The sequence below is a fragment of the Pan troglodytes genome, chromosome X, assembly GCF_028858775.2.
Source record: "Pan troglodytes isolate AG18354 chromosome X, NHGRI_mPanTro3-v2.0_pri, whole genome shotgun sequence".
In the NCBI taxonomy this organism is placed as follows: Eukaryota; Metazoa; Chordata; class Mammalia; order Primates; family Hominidae; genus Pan; species Pan troglodytes.
In genome coordinates, this window is record NC_072421.2 from 133,626,870 (window position 1) to 133,648,868 (window position 21,999).

The 21,999-nt window shown below is 43.0% G+C and overlaps 1 protein-coding gene across 20 annotated transcripts in view; it reads left to right on the forward strand.

Annotated features, from left to right (window-relative positions):
* The window catches only part of FHL1 (four and a half LIM domains 1), a 64,633-nt gene that overhangs the window by 40,503 nt on the left and 2,131 nt on the right, over positions 1–21,999 (forward strand). For 12 of the 20 annotated variants that reach the window (XM_063804109.1, XM_063804104.1, XM_016944250.4 and 9 more), the window contains exons 3-6: positions 19,171–19,352; positions 19,780–19,954; positions 20,556–20,725; positions 21,219–21,405. In XM_063804109.1, the coding sequence (XP_063660179.1) occupies positions 19,197–19,352; positions 19,780–19,954; positions 20,556–20,725; positions 21,219–21,405 (688 nt within the window). In that variant the 5' untranslated portion in view covers positions 19,171–19,196. Of the gene's footprint in view, positions 1–9,803; positions 9,914–19,170; positions 19,353–19,779; positions 19,955–20,555; positions 20,726–21,218; positions 21,406–21,999 lie in introns of those variants that run through there. The other 8 variants (XM_063804116.1, XM_063804112.1, XM_063804115.1 and 5 more) reach the window with 3 other exon arrangements.

Below are 21,999 nucleotides of genomic sequence, written 5' to 3' on the forward strand. Positions count from 1 at the left end.
GGTATCATTGGTTATCAGTGGAGAGGGGGAAGTAGATGTCTGGGGATAGATAGGGGGAAGAATACTTTTCACTATGTATTCTTTCATACTTCTTCAAAAATACATCTTTGGAAATAAACCCATGCAAAAAAAAGAATGTTCACAGCAGTATTATAGTGGCTAAAAAGTGGAAATAACCCAAATGTCCATTACCTGATGAATGGTTGAACAATATGTGGTGTATCTGTACAATGGACTATTATTCAGCCATAAAGAGAACTGAAGTACTGATGCATGCTATAGCATGGATGAACCTCGAAAACATTATACTAAGGGAAAGAAATCTGCCACAAAAAGCTGCATATTGTGTGATTCCATTTTTATGAAAGCATTATGCTAAGTGAAAGAAATCAGCCACAGAAGGCCATATATTGTATGATTCCATTGCCAGAAGTGGCACATCCATAAAGACAGAAAGTAGGTTAGTGGTTCCCACGGGGTGGGGGTGGGGTATGCAGAGTGATGGCTAAGAGGTCCAGGATTTCTTTGGGGGTGATGAAAATGCAGAATCAGATGGTGGTAATGATTGATATACATTATGAATATACTAAAAGCTGCTGAATTGTACACTTTATAAAGGTGAATTTTATGATATATAAATTATTTTAAATTTTACTTAGAGATGGGGATCTCACTATGTTGCCCAGGCTAGTCTTGAACTCCTGGCCTCAAGCAGTCCTTCTGCCTTGGCCTCCCAAAGCACAGGCATGTAAATTATATCTCAATAAATAAAATAACATAGCAAAACAACTTTAAGTCATGAACATGGAAACTTAAAGAATCACTGTGAACATATAAAACAAAAGTTTTCACCTAAGAAATGTTTTTATTCTAAAATATTTTACATATTATCTCTATAATGACAAAGGACTTCATGTTCTTTAGCTACCTTCACTCACACTCACCTGGAATTATTTCATTTTATAAGTGAAGATTGTTAACCCAAATGAAGCCCTGATTGATAAAGTTTTGGGTAAAATAACTAAAGAAAGAATGTGTGATTATCTGGAATTGAGATGTTGTAGCTGCAGGCCTTGCCCAGGCTGTGCCAGTAGGAGAGGAGGTACGGAGCCTCAGAGAATCTTTTGGACCAGTGTGCCCTTTCTCTCCTCACAGCTCATCCCAGAGCTGTCCCTGCCTCCTTAGGCTGATATGCCCCTGTTCCCTTCCTTGTGTTCTCCTGCAGTGAGCTGAGGCACAGGGTTTAGGGAGCCTATTATGATAGGAGGAGATTAACTTTGGGGTTCTGGGATGAGATCTGTGGACCTGAAAATATAGCCTCTCTGATCCTAGTCACTAACTGCTCATGCATGGAGAGTGACAGCTAAGAGGTCCGGGGTTTCTTTTGGGTGGGGATGTGAGGTGCTGGGTCATTATGGACATACGGCAATGGTCTGTCTACACAATGGTCAGATAATAGTCTTCTTACAGTCATCCCAACTCTAGATGCTTTAGCCGGAGTTCATCTTGGGGTGGGTATGGGGGATTGACCACAACGTGTTTTTGGTCAAGAGTCGGGTAGATGGTGCATATTTTGGTTCTGCCACCCCTGGGACCTTGGGCATTGCTGTACTCACCCAAGCTATGTCTCGGCACAAACAGCCTCATCTCCTGAGCTGCAGAGTCCTTTCTGTAAGTGGCTTGATGAGATAGGGTCTTTTAGATCCATGTCCTTGGCATTTATTCAGAATTAACTCACATAATATGATGCTAATCTGCATTCTGGCTGGAGCTGCATATAGGTAGCCTCTTTTCATTGTTGGCCTTTATAGCCAACTTAAGCTCAGAGATGTGAATCAAGGGTGGCCTGCCTGATGAATTAGTGCTCATAAGGTAAACCCTTATTTGTTGTGTTGGAAAGTTTATTGACTCTAGCCAGAAAAGGTCTAATTATCCACTGGGCCCTTTCCTGGCAGGGAGGATGTGGGGAAGACCCTCTGCAGCTCAAGACTGGACAGGTGACCTAGACCTATTGGGTATTTATTTCATTAGAGGATCAATAGAGCAGAGATTTGTTCTCCCCAGGTCTCCATCATCTGTTCATAAACCCTCCTGACCCATGTTGAGTCCACAGCTGTCTCCACTGGGCTGTCAAGCTGCTGAGGCCAATTCCTCTGAGTCCCTAGGACTTTGAGTTTTGCTCTCTGCTGCCCCAGTCATTCTCAGGCCCATGGTCCTTGCAGCTGGGCTCTTGGCCAACATCCTGAGCTCTTATCTCTTTTCCACATATTCCCTGTGAATTAGTAAACTTGATAAATTCTATTTGTAGGAATCTGCTGCTTGGGTCGGCCACATTTTTAGCGTGTAGTTGAATTAATAATATATAGTGCTTACTGTGTGCCAGCCACTGTTCTAAATGTTGCAAATATTTACTGCTGTATTTCTCACAATGACCCTTTTACATAGGTACTATTATCATCCCCATTTTACAGATGGGCAAATTTAGTCACAGAGAAGTTAAGTGAAACTTGCCAATGTCATACAACCAGTAAGTGATAGAGGCAGGATTCGAATTTAGATATTCTGGCTTCAGTCTGTGCTCTTAGCCACTGCACTATATTCTCTTGAATCATTATAAAATAGATATACTAATCTCGACAAATTTCCTACTATTTGTCTTGGAACTAACCATGTTAATTGTTCAACCAATCTCATATAAAGTTAAGCCTTAAATTTCTTTCATGGAAGCCTTCAAAAATAGTTATGGTCCAGTCTAAACCGTTTTACCTGAATTTCATTGAATGCAATAGGACAATCACTCCTTGTTTCACTCTCTGTACCTTAGATAATCTGGTCTTATTTATACCAGTTAGGTACCTACTTCCCATGTTTGTTCTTGTTGATTATCACACTGATTGGAAATGAGCAAGAAGGGTGGGGATGTGAGGTGAATGGGGTGTGATCTTTCCACGTACATGTCCTTTGGTGGCTTCTGCTCCTCTAGCTGCAGACTCTCCTTGCGTTCTCCTTTCTGGACTTCGTGTTCCTGTCATTCTGTTTCATGTACTTGCTGCCTGGCATGGTGAACTTGTTGTTTGACTTCAAGGGCTTTGAAATCACTCACTCTTGTTCCTTAAGTGTCAGCTGTTTAGATAGAGCCTCTGCTTCCGCATCCAACCTAGTCCATATCTCTCTCAGCTCTGCGTCAACTACTGCTTCCAAGTTAGCCAAAGTTTATCCATAAACTTTGTTTTTCTTTTTAAGTTTAATAGGGTTTAATTGAGCAAAGAACGATTCGCGAATCAGGCGGCCTCTCGAACCAGAGTAGGCTAAGAGACTCCAGCATTAACCATTAACTGTGGCTGAGATAACTTGACTGGACTCTTGCTACTGCATGAGAGAATCTGCAAAATGTGTCATCTACACACACAACTGTCCCTTAGTCTCAGGGTCTGTGACCCAGCTTAACCTCTGTTGATGAATATAAAGTCAAGGGATAACAAACCCCCTTTACCATACATAGCATTCCTAAGGTTTACATTGTCATGAGTAAAGATCCCTTGCTAATATGGTACAAGGAATAGTGCCTTCGGAGTCCAGACACTCAGCTTCTAGACCTGGAGCAGCTGTTAACTCAGGGAAGCAGGTCATCTCTCCATCTCTGGGCCTCAGCTTTTCCATCTATAAAATGAGGTGATTGGATTAGGTGGTATCTAAGACCATTTCCAACTCTATCATGCCATTTTTATGAAGCTGGAGCACCCTCAGACCTGGCCCACTTTATCTTCAGGTCCGCCAATCCTCTCCAACTTGTGGAGGAGCCTATACTCTGTCCTTACCATGCACAGGTTGACAAACAGGGAAGACAAGCTGCCATTGAGGGTGGTAATCTAATGGCAGACCACACACCAACAGGATCACTCTGGTTCTGCAGCTGAGTTTTCACAAAACAGTGCCTGTCCTGGCACAACAGAAGAGCTCCTTCCACAGAAAGTTATTCCTATTTGCTCTCTCAGATACGAATCACTGTGGGCCACCGCTCTCCTCTGTCCACCTGTGGTTACTCCTGCATTGAATCTGAATCAAGACACTGCTCAGGCAGTCAAATGATGGCCTTCGGGGAAACTTGGCAGATGGGAGCCAAGTGAGCTTTCACTTTATGTACTTTCAGTCCTCTGGAAATCTGGATTTCCCCTGCTATCAAAATAGACAATGCTATTGCCTAACAAAATATAGACTTCCTGAGTGACATCCAGGTCACGGCTTGATCTCTTTCCTCCTGCTGTGTTCATGCTTCCACTTCCGTGCACCATGTTAGGTTCAGATGATCTACTGACCAAACCCCAGAGAACCACTCATGAGTCTTTTCAACCTTTACCTTGAATTCTAGGGCTATCTTCTATTTAGGGTTTGAAAACACCAGTGCATAATAAAGTAATGTATTAATTATAGTTTTTTGGTAAATAAAGATAGATCGTATGTTACTAGCCTTGATGTTTCATACAATGAAGCAGAGCTCATGAATTATTATAACATCCCTGATCAAGGCAGTTGATCTCAGTTATCAGCATTAAGAATAAAGGTATGGATGGAAGCTTATTTGATTTGCTCTTCTTTCCTATTATGGATATTAACCAGCTGGGTAAATTATAGAATAGGGTCATGGAATGTTTAGCCCTCAAGCATTTATCAGAGGCTTGAAATGTTCATAAAAGGTGGGCTTGGTGAATGCCAGGACTTAGCATGGTTGAAAGGGTGTTTTGAGTCATGGTACATGGCAATATGGAAATAAAACAGATATGTCACAAGTAGGTGGTAGAAATAAACTGGAAGAGAATTTTAACATCTAAAATGTGACAAAGATTTATCCTTACCAGCTTCTCAGTTTCCTGAAACATTTATTTTCCTTTGATTTTAGATTCTGTATTTGTTATATATCTCTTTCTAAAACATTTTCTGGTTTCTGTTTTCTTTACTTCTTTTACTTTTTTGCCACTTCTGTTTTTTGAAAAATATCATCCTAGGCATGCTCTGAAAGTCATTTGTTCGGTGTTTTCCTGATAGTGATTTCTGGTTATAGGCCCATAAAGTATCTGTAGGATGTGGTTAGGATAGTTCCTACCTCTTGGTAAAAGTCTAGTAGTAACACAGGAAGGGCACAGACTTTGGGGACAAGAGACATTTAAAACTGTTACTGATCATGACATTACCAAAAATCAAAAGACAGGGGCCATGGCTCATGCTTCGTAATCTCTCTGTGAATATTATAAGGAAAATTCTAAGCCCTGGTCAACTGTGAAATGAACAGGTCTTCAGTGGAGTTAATTAGCATTTTCCAGGTGCTTTGCTGTTTACAGTGTCCTTTATTTCATGTATCTTCTCATTTGTTACAGGTCTTCTTTCATACCTTTTCCTTTTCTCTGAGATTCAGAGACCCTTTGGGGAGGCTGAATTTCAGGTTTGTTTTCATTAGGACCTTACATGACCAAATCCCCCCTCTTGGGGTTCCAGGGTTGCTCCTTCATTTTACTCTCTGATGGGTATGCCATGAATTGTGACATTTAAGCAGTGACTTTGCAAAATTGGACGTGTCAGTAGGAAAAAGTACTCTTCCCACCTTAAAGATTGACAGGAACATGAGATGGCTGAAGCTGTTCTGAGCTTTTTTCTGGCAAGAGTACATAGGACAAGAAATACTCCGGAGAGCTCAACATTGAATCACATCATATCATAGTGCATGACTAGTTGCCTTAATCTTGCAGTTGGACTCACTCAGGAGAAATTGTTGGCAGAGGGATTAAGTAGCCTGAAAAAATTATATTGAGAAAAAAACTTGCAGTCTATTAATTTATTAGTAGTAGATATGAGGGAAAGAAGAGTCATGTAAAAAAAAAAAAACAACTGGACATGAAACCACGGATAAATCCACAAAGACTCCATTACAGTTTGTTATCAGCCTCTTGCCCCTGGCCATGACTAATGGCCAGTAATTGTCTGAATAAGTTTTTAACCATTTGGAAATTTCTTCAGGAAAAGAAAAATCTAGTAAAGGGAGAAGGGTGACCACAAGTCAAGCTGTGAATGAGGAAGTCCTGAAATGTGGGCTAAGTGGGTCACTGAATTTGCTGTGTTTGATTCTTCGGTTGCACCACTTTGAACTTTTGAAGTTTGATCCTCCCAGTGGTGTTTCTGAGGTAGAGAGGCTAGGATTAGATTGCAGTGTGAGAAATCCCACAAACGTGATTCTACTGTAATCTTACTGTACTCTCTCGCTCCTTGATAACTGGGATCCCATTAAAGGGGGTTCATTATTGACATCTCAGAAGAAACTCATTGTGAAGTCTAAAATAAAGTGCCATTCTTCCCTACACCAGCTCTGCCTCCCATATTCCCCATTATTTTCCCAGTCACCCAGAGTCACAACCTCAGAGAGATCCTTGGCTCCTTCCCCTTCTTTCAGTTCTTGTAGCCCTGTCACAGTGTCCCTTACATCTAGTTTTTCCTTTCCATGCCCATTGCCCCTGCCTCTCATTCTTTCAGTCTTTCCTTGCATCTCAGTGGACAATTGCATTACCCTGTGCTGTCTTCCCTGCCTCCTCTCTTCTCTGAGATCTGCTCTTCTTATCACTGCTTGCATGACTCCATCTCATTCTCCCCTTGCACCAGTTGCAGAAAGATCCTCCGTGTGTGGCTTTCCCTCCTCTCTAGCTTTCGGTCCCACTAATTCCTTATCTTGTGCTTCTGTCACACCCCAACCCCCCCAGCTGCATCCTGCTTCTTGAACACGTCCTGTGTTTTTCTCATACCTTAGGTGACATGGTACCATTTTCTTGGAACACTCCCTCCCCCTTGTCTGCATGCCAAAGTCTTAATCATTCTTCAGGGACCAGGTCAAATGCCGTGACATCCATCAAGTCTTTTCTGATCTCCAAACCAGATGTGATCTCTCCCTGTGATAAATCTCAGTAACACTTTATACCTTTCTTGTAATACTTGTAAGGCTCTGCCTTGCATAGTAGTCATTTGCATATTTATCTTGTTACACTTGAAAGTAAGGACTATATTTTATTCTTTGTGACCAGTAAAATACCTTGCACCACATACTAGGGCATCTGTCCAATAAATGCTTGTCATATACAATAAAGCAATGGCTGGGGCGGCATTATCTACAGGTTAACCCAACAATAGGTCATAATGCATCTGCAGAGAGTAGGACCATAAGGATGTGTAGATAAACCCTGAAGTAAATGATTTGCAGAGGGTCACATGGAAGGGAAACAGGGAGTTTGATACCTAGCACTCACTGAAAAAAGCGTCCGGATACTGCGAGAGTGTGAGACTAGAAGGCCTGAAATGTAACCATCATACACCAAAGAGAGTTGCTCCCAAACACCAGCCAACTCCACCAATAGTATATAAAGGTGTGTTGTAAACAGTACAGTGATTCTTAAAGATATTATTAAACATCATACTGTTAATATATAACAAGATTGACTAATATGCCAATGAAACCCGTGACTCCAGGTACCTGTGAAATAGCCAGCAAGGGTTCTGAGCCACTGATCCAAAACAGGACAAAGTTACCAACTATTCTTCCTAAGAAATTGTTTCTCATCATGCAAGGGGCTGTTTCTGTCTTGGTTTTGTGGAAGGTCTAATTCTGTGGCTTGAGGACATCTGCAGTAGGGCCAGATGTCAGAGCAGGTAGTGGTCATGCTTCATGAAGTTTTTAGGAGGGCAGAGTTACCTGGTTGATGCAAATGGAAATAACTGGAATAAATGCTATTGTTGCAGGCCCAAGCTCCCATTCCATCCTGGCTGGTCATAGTTGACTAATTCATGGTGGTCAAAAAGTGATTCTCTTGTCTTTGAATTTTCTCTTGTATTTTAGGCAAAACAGATTTGTTTTTTGATACTTTCATAAAGCTGTCTATCCATATTCTGTTGTTGCTTTTCAAAATGATCAGAAACCTAAAGAACTACCATACTTGCCTAAAAGAAGACACTTCCTGATGCATAGCTTGAAACAGGAATTGACTTCCTAAAGGAAAGTATTTGGCACACCAAGCCTATTGTTTATAGTGCTGCAAGAGAGGCATTTCAACATACATGGGCTCTTCCTAAAAATATAACTTGCTAAAATAAAAAATTCAGGGTTCATTAAGGTTAATCATCTAATAAAGTAAGAGAATTTCCTCTAGGTGAAAAGTTTCAGTTTATTTTAGGGGTGTGGTGTTGTTACAACTGGCTAATCTCCGCACCATAATTTAATCAGGCTGGATAAGAAAGAGACTAGAAAGGCGTGGAGCCAGAGCACAGTGTAGCTTCTCTTCTTTTCCCAGGCTTATTTTTTTCCTCTAACATGTAATAAATTTACTCGTAACAACCTGGCTTTTATTGTGTCATTTTCTAGCTAACTGGGAGTTACTGATGTCAGTTGTCTTTTAGAATAACTTTTCCTTAAACATTTGAAGATCGTAAGAATTGGGGAACTCATTCATTCATTTATTCATGGAGCATTTACTGCTCACCTACTGTGTGCTATAGGAACATGAAGACAAGCAAAGCACTGCCCTGGCCCTCAACCTGGTAGGGGAGATGTGTGAATAGGGCCAAAACCACTTAAACAAGACAGTGGCTATAAAGGTGTCTGTACCAGCGAGAAGGTCAGCTGCCTTCCTTGAAGTTGAGTGGCCAAAACCACTTTCAGGATTGCAGGTGGGACTATGTTTTGGAGGCTTGATGGATTTTTCAGTTATTTAGTTCATTCTTTCAAGGAATAGTTATTGAGAGCCTCCTGGGAGCTGGGCAGTGTTCTAGGCTCTGGGGCCACTGCAGTGAGCTCCAGTACTAAATCCCTGCCTTCATGGAGCAAAGCAGGAGATCAGACAGCAAGGAGAGAAATCAGTGCAATACCAGCAGACTTGAAGTAGGGAAAGGAACAACCATGACTCTGGGCACAGGGGACAGTGAGGAGGCCAGTGAGGTGGGAGTGAGGGAAAGGGGGCTAAGGGTAAGGCCAGAGAAGGAATGTGGAAGAAGGTCCTGGAGGGACTTGGGGGCTTTCTTTTCCTAGAACATGCTCCTAATAGCCAGCCCCCAGACATCTGATGGCCTGTTGAGCTATTACAACATTTTAGGTTGATGTCTTCATTTTCATTCATGTTTTTCCTTTTATTGTCCCTGATGCTGAAAAACAAGAGGTTGAGTTTGTGAGACAAAATGTCTTCATTGTGTGTGTGATGGGGATAGGCATAGTCTCCCCATCTTGTTCTGTGCTGTCTGCCGTTAAGGAGGTGGGGAGATTACGATCACTCTCCTTTCCTGTACAGTAATCTGCTGATCTCTGGAACATACTAAGGAGGACATAGAGTGACAACATCTATAATCCCCTTAATCTCTGTATTCATACTGTCTAATCTCCTTGAGTTACACTGGTAACATAAGTCTATCTCTTAGAGTTACTTTTATCATTAACAGCACAAAAATGTATTATTTACAGGGCCAAATGCAAGCTCTTGAGGCATATAAAGTGGATTAATAAGGTTGGCTCAGCGTTAAGCTATGCCAGAGCCGAGTCCAAATTTTATTCCGGTACAGGGATGACTTTCTATGTGGCCTCTCTGGCTCTGGAGCTAATTTGGATGCTGAGTAGCCCCGCAGGTATTTATATGTAGTGTTTGGTATTTTTACTGGGTCCTATTCTTCTCCCTTGGATCACCTAAAATGGTTAAGAATTTTCTAGTGGGATTAAGGTTGTGATCTCTGGGGAGGGGTGGGACATCTGCTCTCGGTTATTTTTGTGTTAGCCGCTTCCCCTTAAATGTATGTTCACAAATGAGCCACAGCCTTATCAGCTGGGGTTGAGGGAAGACTGGTCTAGGTGCTGCTCCTGAACTTGGTCTCTGAGCCATGGCTTCCCATAGACACTCAGGTAAAACTTCATGCTCTTTATCTTATATTGAGCACAGTTTTGTTAGGGCAGTGAATCCGTCATTGGGCTAAAAGATGGTTTTTGATGAAATGATTTTAGTCTTGTCTGAATAGTAAATAAATTATAGCTTGTCTCTGTTTTGCCTTTGCCTTTCATGCTATTTCAAAGACAAAATATTGTTCAAGTACAATGAACAGTTTGAGTGATTTATTTTAAAAAGAAGTATATAAACATGTTACCACTATATTTTTACCTTTTTCAGGACATCTCATGAAACTATAAGAGATTGTGGGAGGAAAGGTTTTTCTGGTTAGGAATTTTTGGCTTTCTTTTTTATAAGATACAATTCTTCATCTTGACAGTACTTTACATCCAAGGTGTTTGGAGAAGGTAAATCGAATGTGGAGCTGGAAGGAGGAACATTTGTAACTAAGAAAGTCCATAATGACCTAGCACATCTTCCCTTTTGCTGACAATGTTTTAAATCTTCCCGAAGTAACAGCTATGTTCCTTTTGATATGATAAGTATGTTATTAATTGTTTTTAGCAGAAAAAGGGGCACATTTTGGACTCCTTGGGACATGAACATTTTCTTCTGGTTTTGTAACCTTACAATTAAGGAAGCCCTTTGGCCATCGACAAGAAATCTATGAACTAGGGGCTGAGGGGCCAAAAGCCCAGTTATTTGAAGCCAGGAGGGTGGCTGTGGCCCTGTGGCCCTCTGCCTAAGTAACGGTTCCCTTTCTTGGGGCTGGTAAAGTCAGACAGTTAGGTATAAAGAAGGCACTTCGTCCTGTCTCCCAGCTTTCAGATTAAGGGACGTCATTATCTATGTTTTTTTTTTTTTTGAAAAATCATTTTTTAAAACTCATTGCCTGTCAATATTTAAACAATGGAAATACTTTAGGAAATTTCTCTTTTTGGGGTTTTAAATATGCTGCAATGGAATGCCCTACCTTAATGAATTAATATGTAATGTCTTCCCTGTTCCCAAGTGTTCAAAAGTTGTCTGTTTTTTTTTTTTCCAACCCTCAGGAGCTGTTTCACAACATGGTACCAAATGCTTGAGATTGTGGTTATCAGCCAAGATACACATTCTCTGGGTGTAGGCAAACTAGTCAGCTGTGCTAGTTGTCCTGATGAACCTTAAATGCATGTTACCTGGTAGAATAACTCTCATTTTGTTTACTAATTAAGTGACAGAATAGTGACAGAAAGTTTAAAAGTTTAAATAGTGACAGAAAGTTTATAGCATACCCAACCTTGGGTTTTAAATTGCACCCAATTCTTATGTCGTTCTTGTGTATGTAAGTCTGGAGGCTATAATAACTGTGGCTAAATGGGACCAATTATTTATACCTTTTAGATGATTTTTGAATTCAGGAAATTGCATTTTGTATTGCATTAGGTTAATAGATTCATGAAAGCAGAGAAGAATCAGTCCATGAGACAGAGAAGTCCTCATAGAAAATCAGTGTTGCCCTGAAACGGGCTCAGTATGGGCAAAATAGAAGCTAGGATAATTGGATCCAAATCCATTTTTAGTGACTATCCATATACTGAGAGGACATTTCAAGGACAAAAACAATGTATACTCTTGACATTGAAGACTTTCAGTCTGCAAAATTATGTAGATTCAGTTTCTTTAGCCTTTGGCTTTTCAAGTCGAAAACCAGGTTTGGGGTGTGGAGGGGGATCAGGTCACTTGCTATATTACACAGCCATCGATTCCCTTCACCAGCTGCTGCTCAGTGGGCCGCAAAAGCCCGCCAGTCTTTTCTCAGGGCAGGGATGGAAAATGAGAGGGTAGGATGAGAGGAAAGTAATCCAACTGGATTGGCTTCTTAAAATTCAGAAGATTTGAGTGAGAGTGAAACTGAACATTTTGTGCTTTTGATGACCACCAAATGACTGCCTACTACTTCACCACAGCTGGAGAAACTAAAAACACATGCTCTTTTGCTGCCGGGTCAGAAATGCTTTTTTTCCCATATGAAAGAGGGGCTATGTTGCACGTAATCTGTGCAACATTATGAAAAATCTTCATATACAGACAAAATGGTACTAGAATTGAATCTGGACTGCAGGAAGTTCAGTGGCACATAATTTTTCTTTTAATAATCTATATCGAACCCTCCTGACACCCGATATAATCTAAAATGGCATTAGTTATACATCAGTGACCCAAAAAAGATTTGTTTTTTTTCTAAATGCAGCATACCAGTGAAGTTGCTAATTACATTGAATCATTCTGTACACATTCTATTTTGAAGGGAAAAAACACTTTCTGATTTTTGTATGAAATTGTATGAAAGACTACTTTTCAGCCGTGACTCATGAGCTCCGTCTCATTGCAGCTACTTAGGTATTTATTCCCAAATGTCTGACGACACCTCCAGGTGCATTAGCATGTCTATTACACAAGTGTCCTATTCATCGGCTAAGGCTTTGCTCCATTTGTTGAATGTTCTGAGGAAAGCATTATACCCTTTCTTTAGAAGCCAGTGTTTATATGTGGAGTCACCAATGTACTGGTAGGTTGGATTTAGTGAAGAACAGATCTGAAATAACCTGATTTTTTTCCATTTGGGTTGTTGTTCATTGTTTACACTGCACATTACACCCTTCATGGAAAGCACATAGAAAAATGCTACCTACTCATGATATTCACATTCTCCTTAAATATTCATAGTTTGAGCAACTCAGGCATGAGGGAGAAGATGAACAATAGGAAGAAATACATGAGAAAATACATGTAAAAACACAAGCAAGATTTATTAAATACAAATCGACTCTTCTTTAATGAGAGGTTTATAGTAAAAAAGAAAAAAGAAAAAAACAAATGTTGTAATGTTATATTACTTGTATGTGTACATGATTAAATTGAAAGCCAAAACTTTTAATTAAGATACTGAGGTTTATTTAGGCACCTCTCAGCATGTTGGATGTAGTTCAAGAATTTTCTGAAAAAGGAAGCTTGTTTATTAAGTGAAAATGATGTGTCTTTTGAAGCAGGCATAGAAAGTCAGGCTACCCTTTTGGAATAAATGTCTAAAATTTTATCACCCAGCCACATTTCTAACTGTATTCTAAGCTTGTAAAACTTTAATTTAATTAATTTTTAATTAAATTATTTAATAATGATGCTTTCTGTCTTAGAAAATCAGGGGACATTTATGTGACCCTAAGGTGTAGGTTAGACTTCAGTACCTTACACGTCATATAAGATGATTTTTAAAATCAGGAAATAGTATGTCATATTGCATTAGGTTCATAAGTCCATGAAAGCAGAGGAGAATAGGCCCAAGAAAGAAGTCCTTACAGAAAGGAAATCAGTGTGGTCCTGAAATAGGGTTGGTATGGACAAAATAGAGGCTCAGATAATTGGATCAGAAGCCACTTTCAGTGACTATCCACATACCAAAGTTTTAGAAACTTAGTTGTGGTAACATATCTCCATCTGTCAATCAACAGGCATATACTGAGTGATTCCTGTATACAAAGCCCTGGATTAGGTACTGGGGCCCCCTAGTGTATGAGCAGAACTTTCTGTCATAGAGAAACCTCACTTGTTAGCACTAGGGAATGTATCCAAGTCACTCGGCACCAAAGTATGTTAGCAGCGGGGAATCTGTGGGTCTGTAGCAACCTCATTTCTTGCCTCCTCAAGGAAGAACAAGGCAGAGGGAGAAGCCAAGGCAACTTTTAGAGCAGGAGTGAAAGTTTATTAAAAACTTTTAGAGCAGGAGGCCGGGCACGGTGGCTCATGCCTGTAATGCCAGCACTTTGGGAGGCTGAGGCGGGTGGATCACTTGAGGTCAGGAGTTGGAGACCAGCCTGGTCAACATGGTGAAACTCTGTCTCTACTAAAAATACAAAAATTAGCCAGGCGTGGTGGTGCACGCATGTAATCCCAGCTACTTGGGAGGCTGAGGCAGGAGAATTGCTTGAACCTGGGAGGCGGAAGTTACAGTGAACAGAGATTGCACCATTGCACTGCAGCCTGGGTGACAAAGTGAGACTCCGTCTCAAAAAATAAAATAAAGTTTCAAAGCAGGAATGAAAGTAAAGTACATTTAGAAGATGACCAAGCAGGCTACTTGAGAGATTCAAAAAGTGCATGGTTTGACCTTTGACCTGGGCTTTTATATGTTGGCATGATTCGGGTGTTATATTACTTCTCTCCTGATTCTTCCCTTGGGGTGGGCTGTCCGCATGCCCAGTGGCCTGCCAGCACTTGGGAAGTGCCGCATGCGTGGTGTTTACTGAAGTTGTGTGCATGCTTACTTTAAGCGATTTTTCCCTTAGCAGTAGAGCATTCCCAGAGGTAGGTCTTATACCAGTTAAACGCCTCAATTTTGCCTCTTAGTGCACATGCTTGAGCCCACTCACCCACCTCCTGAGATCTCATGGGGACGTGGCTGATCATCAGTTTCAGGTGTTTCTGTCTATTAGGGACCGTGGGTCCTTGGTGCCAGCTGCAACCAATTATTATTTTAGCGAGAGATAGTTTAACAACCATCTGACCTTCACCTGATGGCCGCCTGACATTCCTGGTTGGGTGGGGGGCCCTCTCTTGCCCTGCTCATGTCTAATACCTACTCTGGCATCCCTACTATGTACAGATGAGGGCTACACCGAGACATTAAAATTAGTCAAAGAGCTGCCCGAGGGCAAACATGCCCTCCACAAAGACAAGTGGTAAGGGAAGAAGCATGGTGATGATGTGTAGCAATTGTTTCCTTCAATGATGGCTGACACTCCCATTCCCGGATAACAGCAATAGGTCAAGGCAGACATATCTAGAAGTTCTGGAAGATTAAAGGCCTTCACATTTCATGTACTTAGAAATAGCTAAGGGGATAAAAAATTATTCCCTAAGAAATAAATGCCTAAGTACATGTAATTCTGTAAGGTTGAAGAGAGCCCAAAAGAAGAGGTAAAATGCCTGCAATCCCATCAAGTTGGGAGGCCGAGGTGGGCAGATCACTTGAGGTCAGTTCAAGACCAGCCTGCCCGACATGGCGAAACCCCGTCTCTACTAAAAATACAAAAATTAGCCAGGCGTGGTGGCATTCACCTGTAGTCCTAGCTACTCAGGAGGCTAAGGTAGGAGAATTGCTTGAACCCAGGAGGTGGAGGTTGCAGTGAGCCAGGATAGCACCACTGCACTTCAGCCTGGGTGACAGAGCGAGACCCTGTCTCAACAACAACAAAGAGGTAAAATGCTATCTTCATTTTTCCCTATTCTCTCATTTCAAACAAAAGAAAGTGCAAGCTGGGATGGACGCGGTGGCTCATGCCTGTAACCCCTGTAATCTCAGGTGCGGTGGCTCACGCCTGTAAAATGCACTTTGGGAGGCCAAGGCAGGTGGATCATGAGGTCAGGAGATCGAGACCATCCTGGCCAACATGGTGAAACCCTGTCTCTACTAAAAATACAAAAATTAGCTGGGTGTGGTGTCACATGCCTGTAGTTCCAGCTACTCGGGAGGCTGAGGCAGGAGAATCACTTGAACCCAGGAGGCAGAGGTTACAGTGATCCAAGATTGTGCCACTGCACTCCAGCCTGGTGACAGAGCGAGACTCCGTCTAAAATAAAAAAGAAAGAAAGAAAGAGAAAGCTTTTCTCTCCTCATGAAGTCAAAGCTTGACAGTAGCTCAGACTCTCAGGGAGCCCACACTCAGGATCTTTGCATGTGTGTCTCAGCATTGTCATTTATAAGCTGGCTTTTTAGAGTTGTTTTGGTCTTGTGCACATCAGCACATCATTCATATTTTATACAAAATTGTGACGTGATCAGTATCTCCTCCAATTTCATCCTGAGCACACTGCGTGCATGAGGGTTTGAAATTGTTTTGTAACAAATAATCATAAATTTAGAAGTACGTGACGTAAGCTAATTCAGGTTGCCCAGAGTTCCACTTAATTTGATTTATTGCAAAACAAATACGAAAGTTCATGAATTTGACATAGACATTGTTAACATACTTTAAGTATTTCTAGCCTGTTTACTTATTATGCAACAAATCCAACATTCCTAGAAGTGCCTATTTTATCTAGACTAATTGTTTCCACACACATTAAAAGGACTCTAGTGAATTGTAGAAATGTATTCTAAAAGAATATGCCCTTTGAAATGATTCTCCATCTGGATACAGACTGCAGGTTTAAGTATAGAGTGGTGGGGAATCTAAGGTGTAAGGTGACCCTAGAGTTTTCAAACTCAGAGTGAAAAAATCTTGCCTAAAGCTAGGATTCAAAAATACCAAGAGATGAAACTCTTCTTATGGGTACTATTAACTTGGGGTTGATTCATTTAATTTTCCTTTTGCTTGGTTTAAGACCATGTACTATAGGAATGATACAGTGGCCAGTGACTTCATTGTCTGACATTTTCAACACCCTTTGTTACTTCTATCTTCACTGGTGAGCTGTGGATTATTTTATCATCTGGATGCTTAGAACTCTGAGCAAGTCATGTTCTAGAACTATGAGACTAAACAATGAAGAACTTTGCACTGGTAATATCAAAGTACTGAAAGTGTGTGGTTTTAAAGTGTGAAAAACATGGCAGTTAAGATCTCTCAGGTACTTTGAACCATAATGCAGTTTTCCTTCTCTTCAAAACCTCTACTTCTAAATGGCATTCACTGTGTTTTCTAGTGTTTTTTCTTTGGTATGACACTAGTTAACCTGTATTTCTTACCATAAAGCTAGGACTCAAATACTAAGAGGTTTGACTCACCTTAGGTGGAACTTTATATAGTACTTTAACTTAGAAATATTTGGAATCAATTTCTGCTTATAAAGGTATCAAAAGCAAGTGATACTAAAACGAGTAGGTTCAAAGTTGTATACTAAATAGAGACCTTGGTAAGAGAGAATGAGGGATTTTCAAATATGGTCCAGAAGATAGTCTCTGAAAGGCTAAACCAGCAATGGTTACTAGCCATGCAGGAAGCCAGTGCTGTCTAATCTTACAAATTCTGTTTTCCTGCCAAATGGCATTTAGGAGCAACTGATAATTTATTTCTTGCCACTTGCTGTTACTGGAGATTTATTTGGTTTCTCAACTCAGCCCTTAACAAGAAAGCAAGTCTTTGTTGAGGGCACAATATTATCAGTATGGCAAAGCTAAGACTTCTGTGTGACACTGGAAAGACCAACAAGAATGGATTAAGGAGAGTGATTTTCCATATGCTGTCACTGGGACAGGTACTTTTCTCTATAGACACACAGGCTAAAAGCAGTTTAAAAGCTTCCTTACCTAAACAGTACATAGTTCAAGGAGATAGGCCCTGTGTCCATTGCGTCTCTAGTTTTTGTTTCTAACCCATTATATAAAGGAACATCCCAGTTTGCTTTTTAGAGAAAAGTTCAAGTTAGAACCATTCTCTGGTCTTGCTAAGTCTCTTAATTGTGACACAACTGTCCTAAGCAACTGTCCTTGCACAAGAATGTCACTCATCTGCTTCATCTGCCAGCTCCTTAGAGATGAGGGGGGTCTGTGTGTCAGCAGGAGGCAGAAGGCCCTGTGGCTCATCCAGTGGCCTGATTTCCTTTGTTTGGAGGCTTGGTTCTGAGTGAGAGTTCAACAGCCTTTGCCCAGGCGGCTTCTCAAACACAGGGTGTGGTTTCCTTAGCTCACTCTCTGCTGTTTGGTTGCTCATGGCAACAAGATCCAAATAACTTGGACATGTGTTTGTATAAAAAAAACCTGGGAATGGAACCCAAAGTGAGACTTTGGGGCTTTCAGTTAGTGGAAGAGCTGCGGTGAGTACCAGGCAACTGCTCATTTATTTTCTCTCATTCTTTCTCTCTAAATTACGCTGGATGTTTGCTAGCACAATAACCATGTTTGTGGATAGTTTTAGAAAGTAGTCTCAATTCTTGTATTTCCTGCACAAATGAAATAATTGCTATCTATTTACCCGTGCAAATTTCTTTTTCAGGGGAGAGGAACAAATTAGCATATGTTTAAAGAAGTTGAAAGCGAATAGAAACTCATATTTGGTACCTTTTGGGTGGCAGGATTCTATAGGAAATGCCTTGGCAAAGGGAGCTGCAGAGTGCCTTAGTAATGCTTGGGATTGCAGGCGTGTTGTCTAGGGCCACAGCCGGGGAGGGGACCGGGGAGGGGACCAGGGAGGGAAGAGGGGTTGTTCATACGGAGGGAGTGGAAGGGATTCTTGGAATAATTTTTTCCAGACTCTATTTTAAGATTATAATTTTTAAGACAGCAAATATCCCAAATGGTAATACTGGTTACACTTCTATGAGCATATTGATTCTCACTTGCTTGACTCAAAGGGAGGGTTTGATTTTGGTCACAAAGCCACCCGTGACTATGACAGATAATTCAAGGTTGCCAAACTTGCCTATGCCAATTGACAAAGCCATTTATATAAGTCCTCTCTTGCTATATTGCTCTGGCCTCAAAAGGCAGTAAACTCTCTTGGACAAAACTCTTTAGGATCTATTCAGGGATTTAACACTTTTCTGCTAAATTGCAAGTAAATTTAAACATTTTAAACAAATTAACAAGGATTGCTTAGGTACCTGGTGTGGTACAGAATGAGCTGTCAGTTTCTATTCTGATGAATAGAATTTTATAGATAGGAGGAACGGGAGGCCTCCAGAGGATACTACCCTCCCTAAAAAGAGACGGAGGAAGAGCTGAAAGCGGGCAGAGAGGCTTCTTGATGACAACGTGGTGGGCTTAGAGAAGCTGCTGCCTGCAGGCGGGGCCCCTGCTTTCCTGCACCCCTTTGAGCCTCTGCCCCACACTCTTCCTTTGTATAAAACAACTGCTTCTTGCCTGCCTGCCCCATCACACCCCTCCACTCCATCGGGTCACTGCTCAATGGCACAATAGCACTGCTCAGCCATACCTCCCAGCATCCTGTCCCCTATCTGGTGACTTGGCCAACACAGGCTCTGATCCACTTGCCCCGCTCCGCATCTTTTGTGAATCAGCACAGTTGATATATCTGAGCAGGGGCTTCTACCGTCTCCCCAAGGAATCACTAGCCATCGGCCATCTGGCCCCGCGGGGTGCTTTTGTTCCTGGAATCATAGTGAAGTATCTGTTGTCTTGGTGCCTGGTAGTCAGCTCGGCTGAAGGGGAAGCTGGGTCTTGGTCCTCAGACCCCATGGACTCCAAGGCAGCATTGTGCAGGTGCCTCTGGGAGCCACTGCTCAGGGTGCTGGGGCATTTCCTGTGGTCATTTGTCCTGTCTGCTTGCCCCCGCAGGTCCCTCCAGCTACAAGGTGGGCACCATGGCGGAGAAGTTTGACTGCCACTACTGCAGGGATCCCTTGCAGGGGAAGAAGTATGTGCAAAAGGATGGCCACCACTGCTGCCTGAAATGCTTTGACAAGTTCTGTGCCAACACCTGTGTGGAATGCCGCAAGCCCATCGGTGCGGACTCCAAGGTAACGGGCATCCCCATGTGCCAATGGGAAGGGCTGGGTTTTGGAGTGTCCTTTGCCCACAACCATGGCAGCAGCAGCTGGCTGTTAGGATTTCCCAGCATCACTGCAGCCACCTTGAGGCCTCAAGGAAGCCTCCTCCACTCCCCAGGCCACAGTGGCCCGAGCTGTTTAATGTGGGGCTTGACTGGATGGGTGCCAACGCCCTTGCCAGCTCTTTTGATTGCATTCTAAATATTTCAAGAATTGTGAGATTTTTATCCTCACCTCAGCGTCCCTCCTATAAGAACAGTCACTGTGGGGCAGTCCCAGGTGTAAGGGACTGTGTCATCTCAGTGGTCAGTCCCAGGGAAATCAGCCTTATGGGAGGGCTCCTGCCACCACCCCCAGCACCCCTCATGGTGGCCCACCCTGTCTGCTTGGTTTCCAGGAGGTGCACTATAAGAACCGCTTCTGGCATGACACCTGCTTCCGCTGTGCCAAGTGCCTTCACCCCTTGGCCAATGAGACCTTTGTGGCCAAGGACAACAAGATCCTGTGCAACAAGTGCACCACTCGGGAGGACTCCCCCAAGTGCAAGGGGTGCTTCAAGGCCATTGTGGCAGGTACTGCCTCCTTCCCACCCCGGGTTCCCAGGGAGGAGGCCCTGAGGGCAGACGTGATATGGGCTTGCTTATCATGGTGGGGCTAACGTTGCTCTGAGCTGCTTTGAGATCTTAGCATATATATGTACACATATACATACACGTATATATGCGTACACATATATGCTCGCACACACGCACACACTCGGAGACTAAAGAACACTGGCGAGAACAGCCTGTGGCAACAGAATGAAGTGAACAGTATGTAGCGCTTTCTCATTTGGGCGTAGTAAGTGATGAAAGCATGCTTCTTCCTCAGGGTGTCATTCTGGGCCAGGCAGTCCCTGATTTAATGTCTAAGTGCACGCAGGGTATAGAGGTGGGGGAGTGGGGGATTCAGGCACTGGATCCTAAAATAATAATGCTGGGGTCCCCGCCCATGACAGAAATCCTGGGTTGGCACAAGCACAAGTAGAACACAGGTAGGTTAGTTGGAGGTGTGAGGCCAGTAACTGCAGGGCCTGCATCCCCTCACCTCTGGAGGGCCTGGGGAGGGGAGCTGAGTGGATGCAGCCCCCTGCAGAGCCTGTCAGTGGGGCTATCCAATTGCTTCCCTCTGCAGGAGATCAAAACGTGGAGTACAAGGGGACCGTCTGGCACAAAGACTGCTTCACCTGTAGTAACTGCAAGCAAGTCATCGGGACTGGAAGCTTCTTCCCTAAAGGGGAGGACTTCTACTGCGTGACTTGCCATGAGACCAAGTTTGCCAAGCATTGCGTGAAGTGCAACAAGGTATGCTTTCAAGGGAGTTCTGCATTGACCGTTGTTTCTAGAAGTGTTTGACAGTTTGCAGAGCACTTCCACACACACTATCCCATTCCATCCTCACGACAGCCCTGTGACGTAGGAATTATTATTCCCGTTTTACAGATGAGGAGATCGTGGATTAGGAAGCAGTGCCACAGCCAAGTCAGGCTGTCGGTACGCATCCTCAGCCTGGTGGTGCAGGTGGCCCGTATGGCATGCTGAGCTGGGCAGCCCTGGCTCTAGAAGCCTGCCTCCACCACTTAGGGGCTGTGTAACCTCACATAGGGGCTCACCTTCTCCGAGCCTTGGTGTCTTCATCTGTAAAGTGGGGATAATAATAGCCCCTGCCTCCCATGGCTGTTGTGGAGATTAAATGAGATATTGTATACCAAAGCGCACAGCACAGTGCCTGGCACGCAGTAGGCATTCAACAAAATGGTTGTTGAATCTGAATCCGGTGCTACACTCCCTGGTCTAGGCCATCACATCTGGAGGAATCACTTACCAGGATCAGCCCTGGCATGCCGATTGCTTTGTGTGTGTTACCTGCTCTAAGAAGCTGGCTGGGCAGCGTTTCACCGCTGTGGAGGACCAGTATTACTGCGTGGATTGCTACAAGAACTTTGTGGCCAAGAAGTGTGCTGGATGCAAGAACCCCATCACTGGTAGGCTAAAGAGTCCTTGCTAAGTCTGCCAGGCTAGGTTTTGCGCATGGTAACCATCTCTCATTTTCCTGTCGTCGGTTTCATCCACAAAGGCCCCCAGAGAATGCCCTTCTCCCCCTGCTATTGTGGTCCCAAAGGCCCCCCAAGAGTTTGGATTCGTCCCCAGGCCAGGTTAGCCTTTGCAATACAGAACACTTCCTGACTGTTGACTAACAATGCTGAGAGTTCACAAGCCTGAGACCTGCCAGCCAACACCGGCAGGCACTGCCACTTTGCAGGGGGATTCTGGGGGGAGGGGTGGGAGGAGGGTAGAAAGAAGGGGGTGGGGGAGGGTGGGGAAAGGGAAGGGGTAAGGGAGGTCGAAGAGTGATAACCCGGGATTGTAATACCCCATAGCTGAAGGCTAGTTCAGAGATGCCTGTTGGCAGGGTTTCTTTTTTTTTTTGGTTTGCTGTTTATTTGTTTTCGCGATCAGCAAAGCTAATCACTTCATTCCTCATCTCGCGGCCGCGATCCACGTGCCCTGGGCCCTTTCCCTTGCCTCCAATTTTCCCATCTTCCCGGGGAGCCTTGAAATGTACATTTGAGAAGACT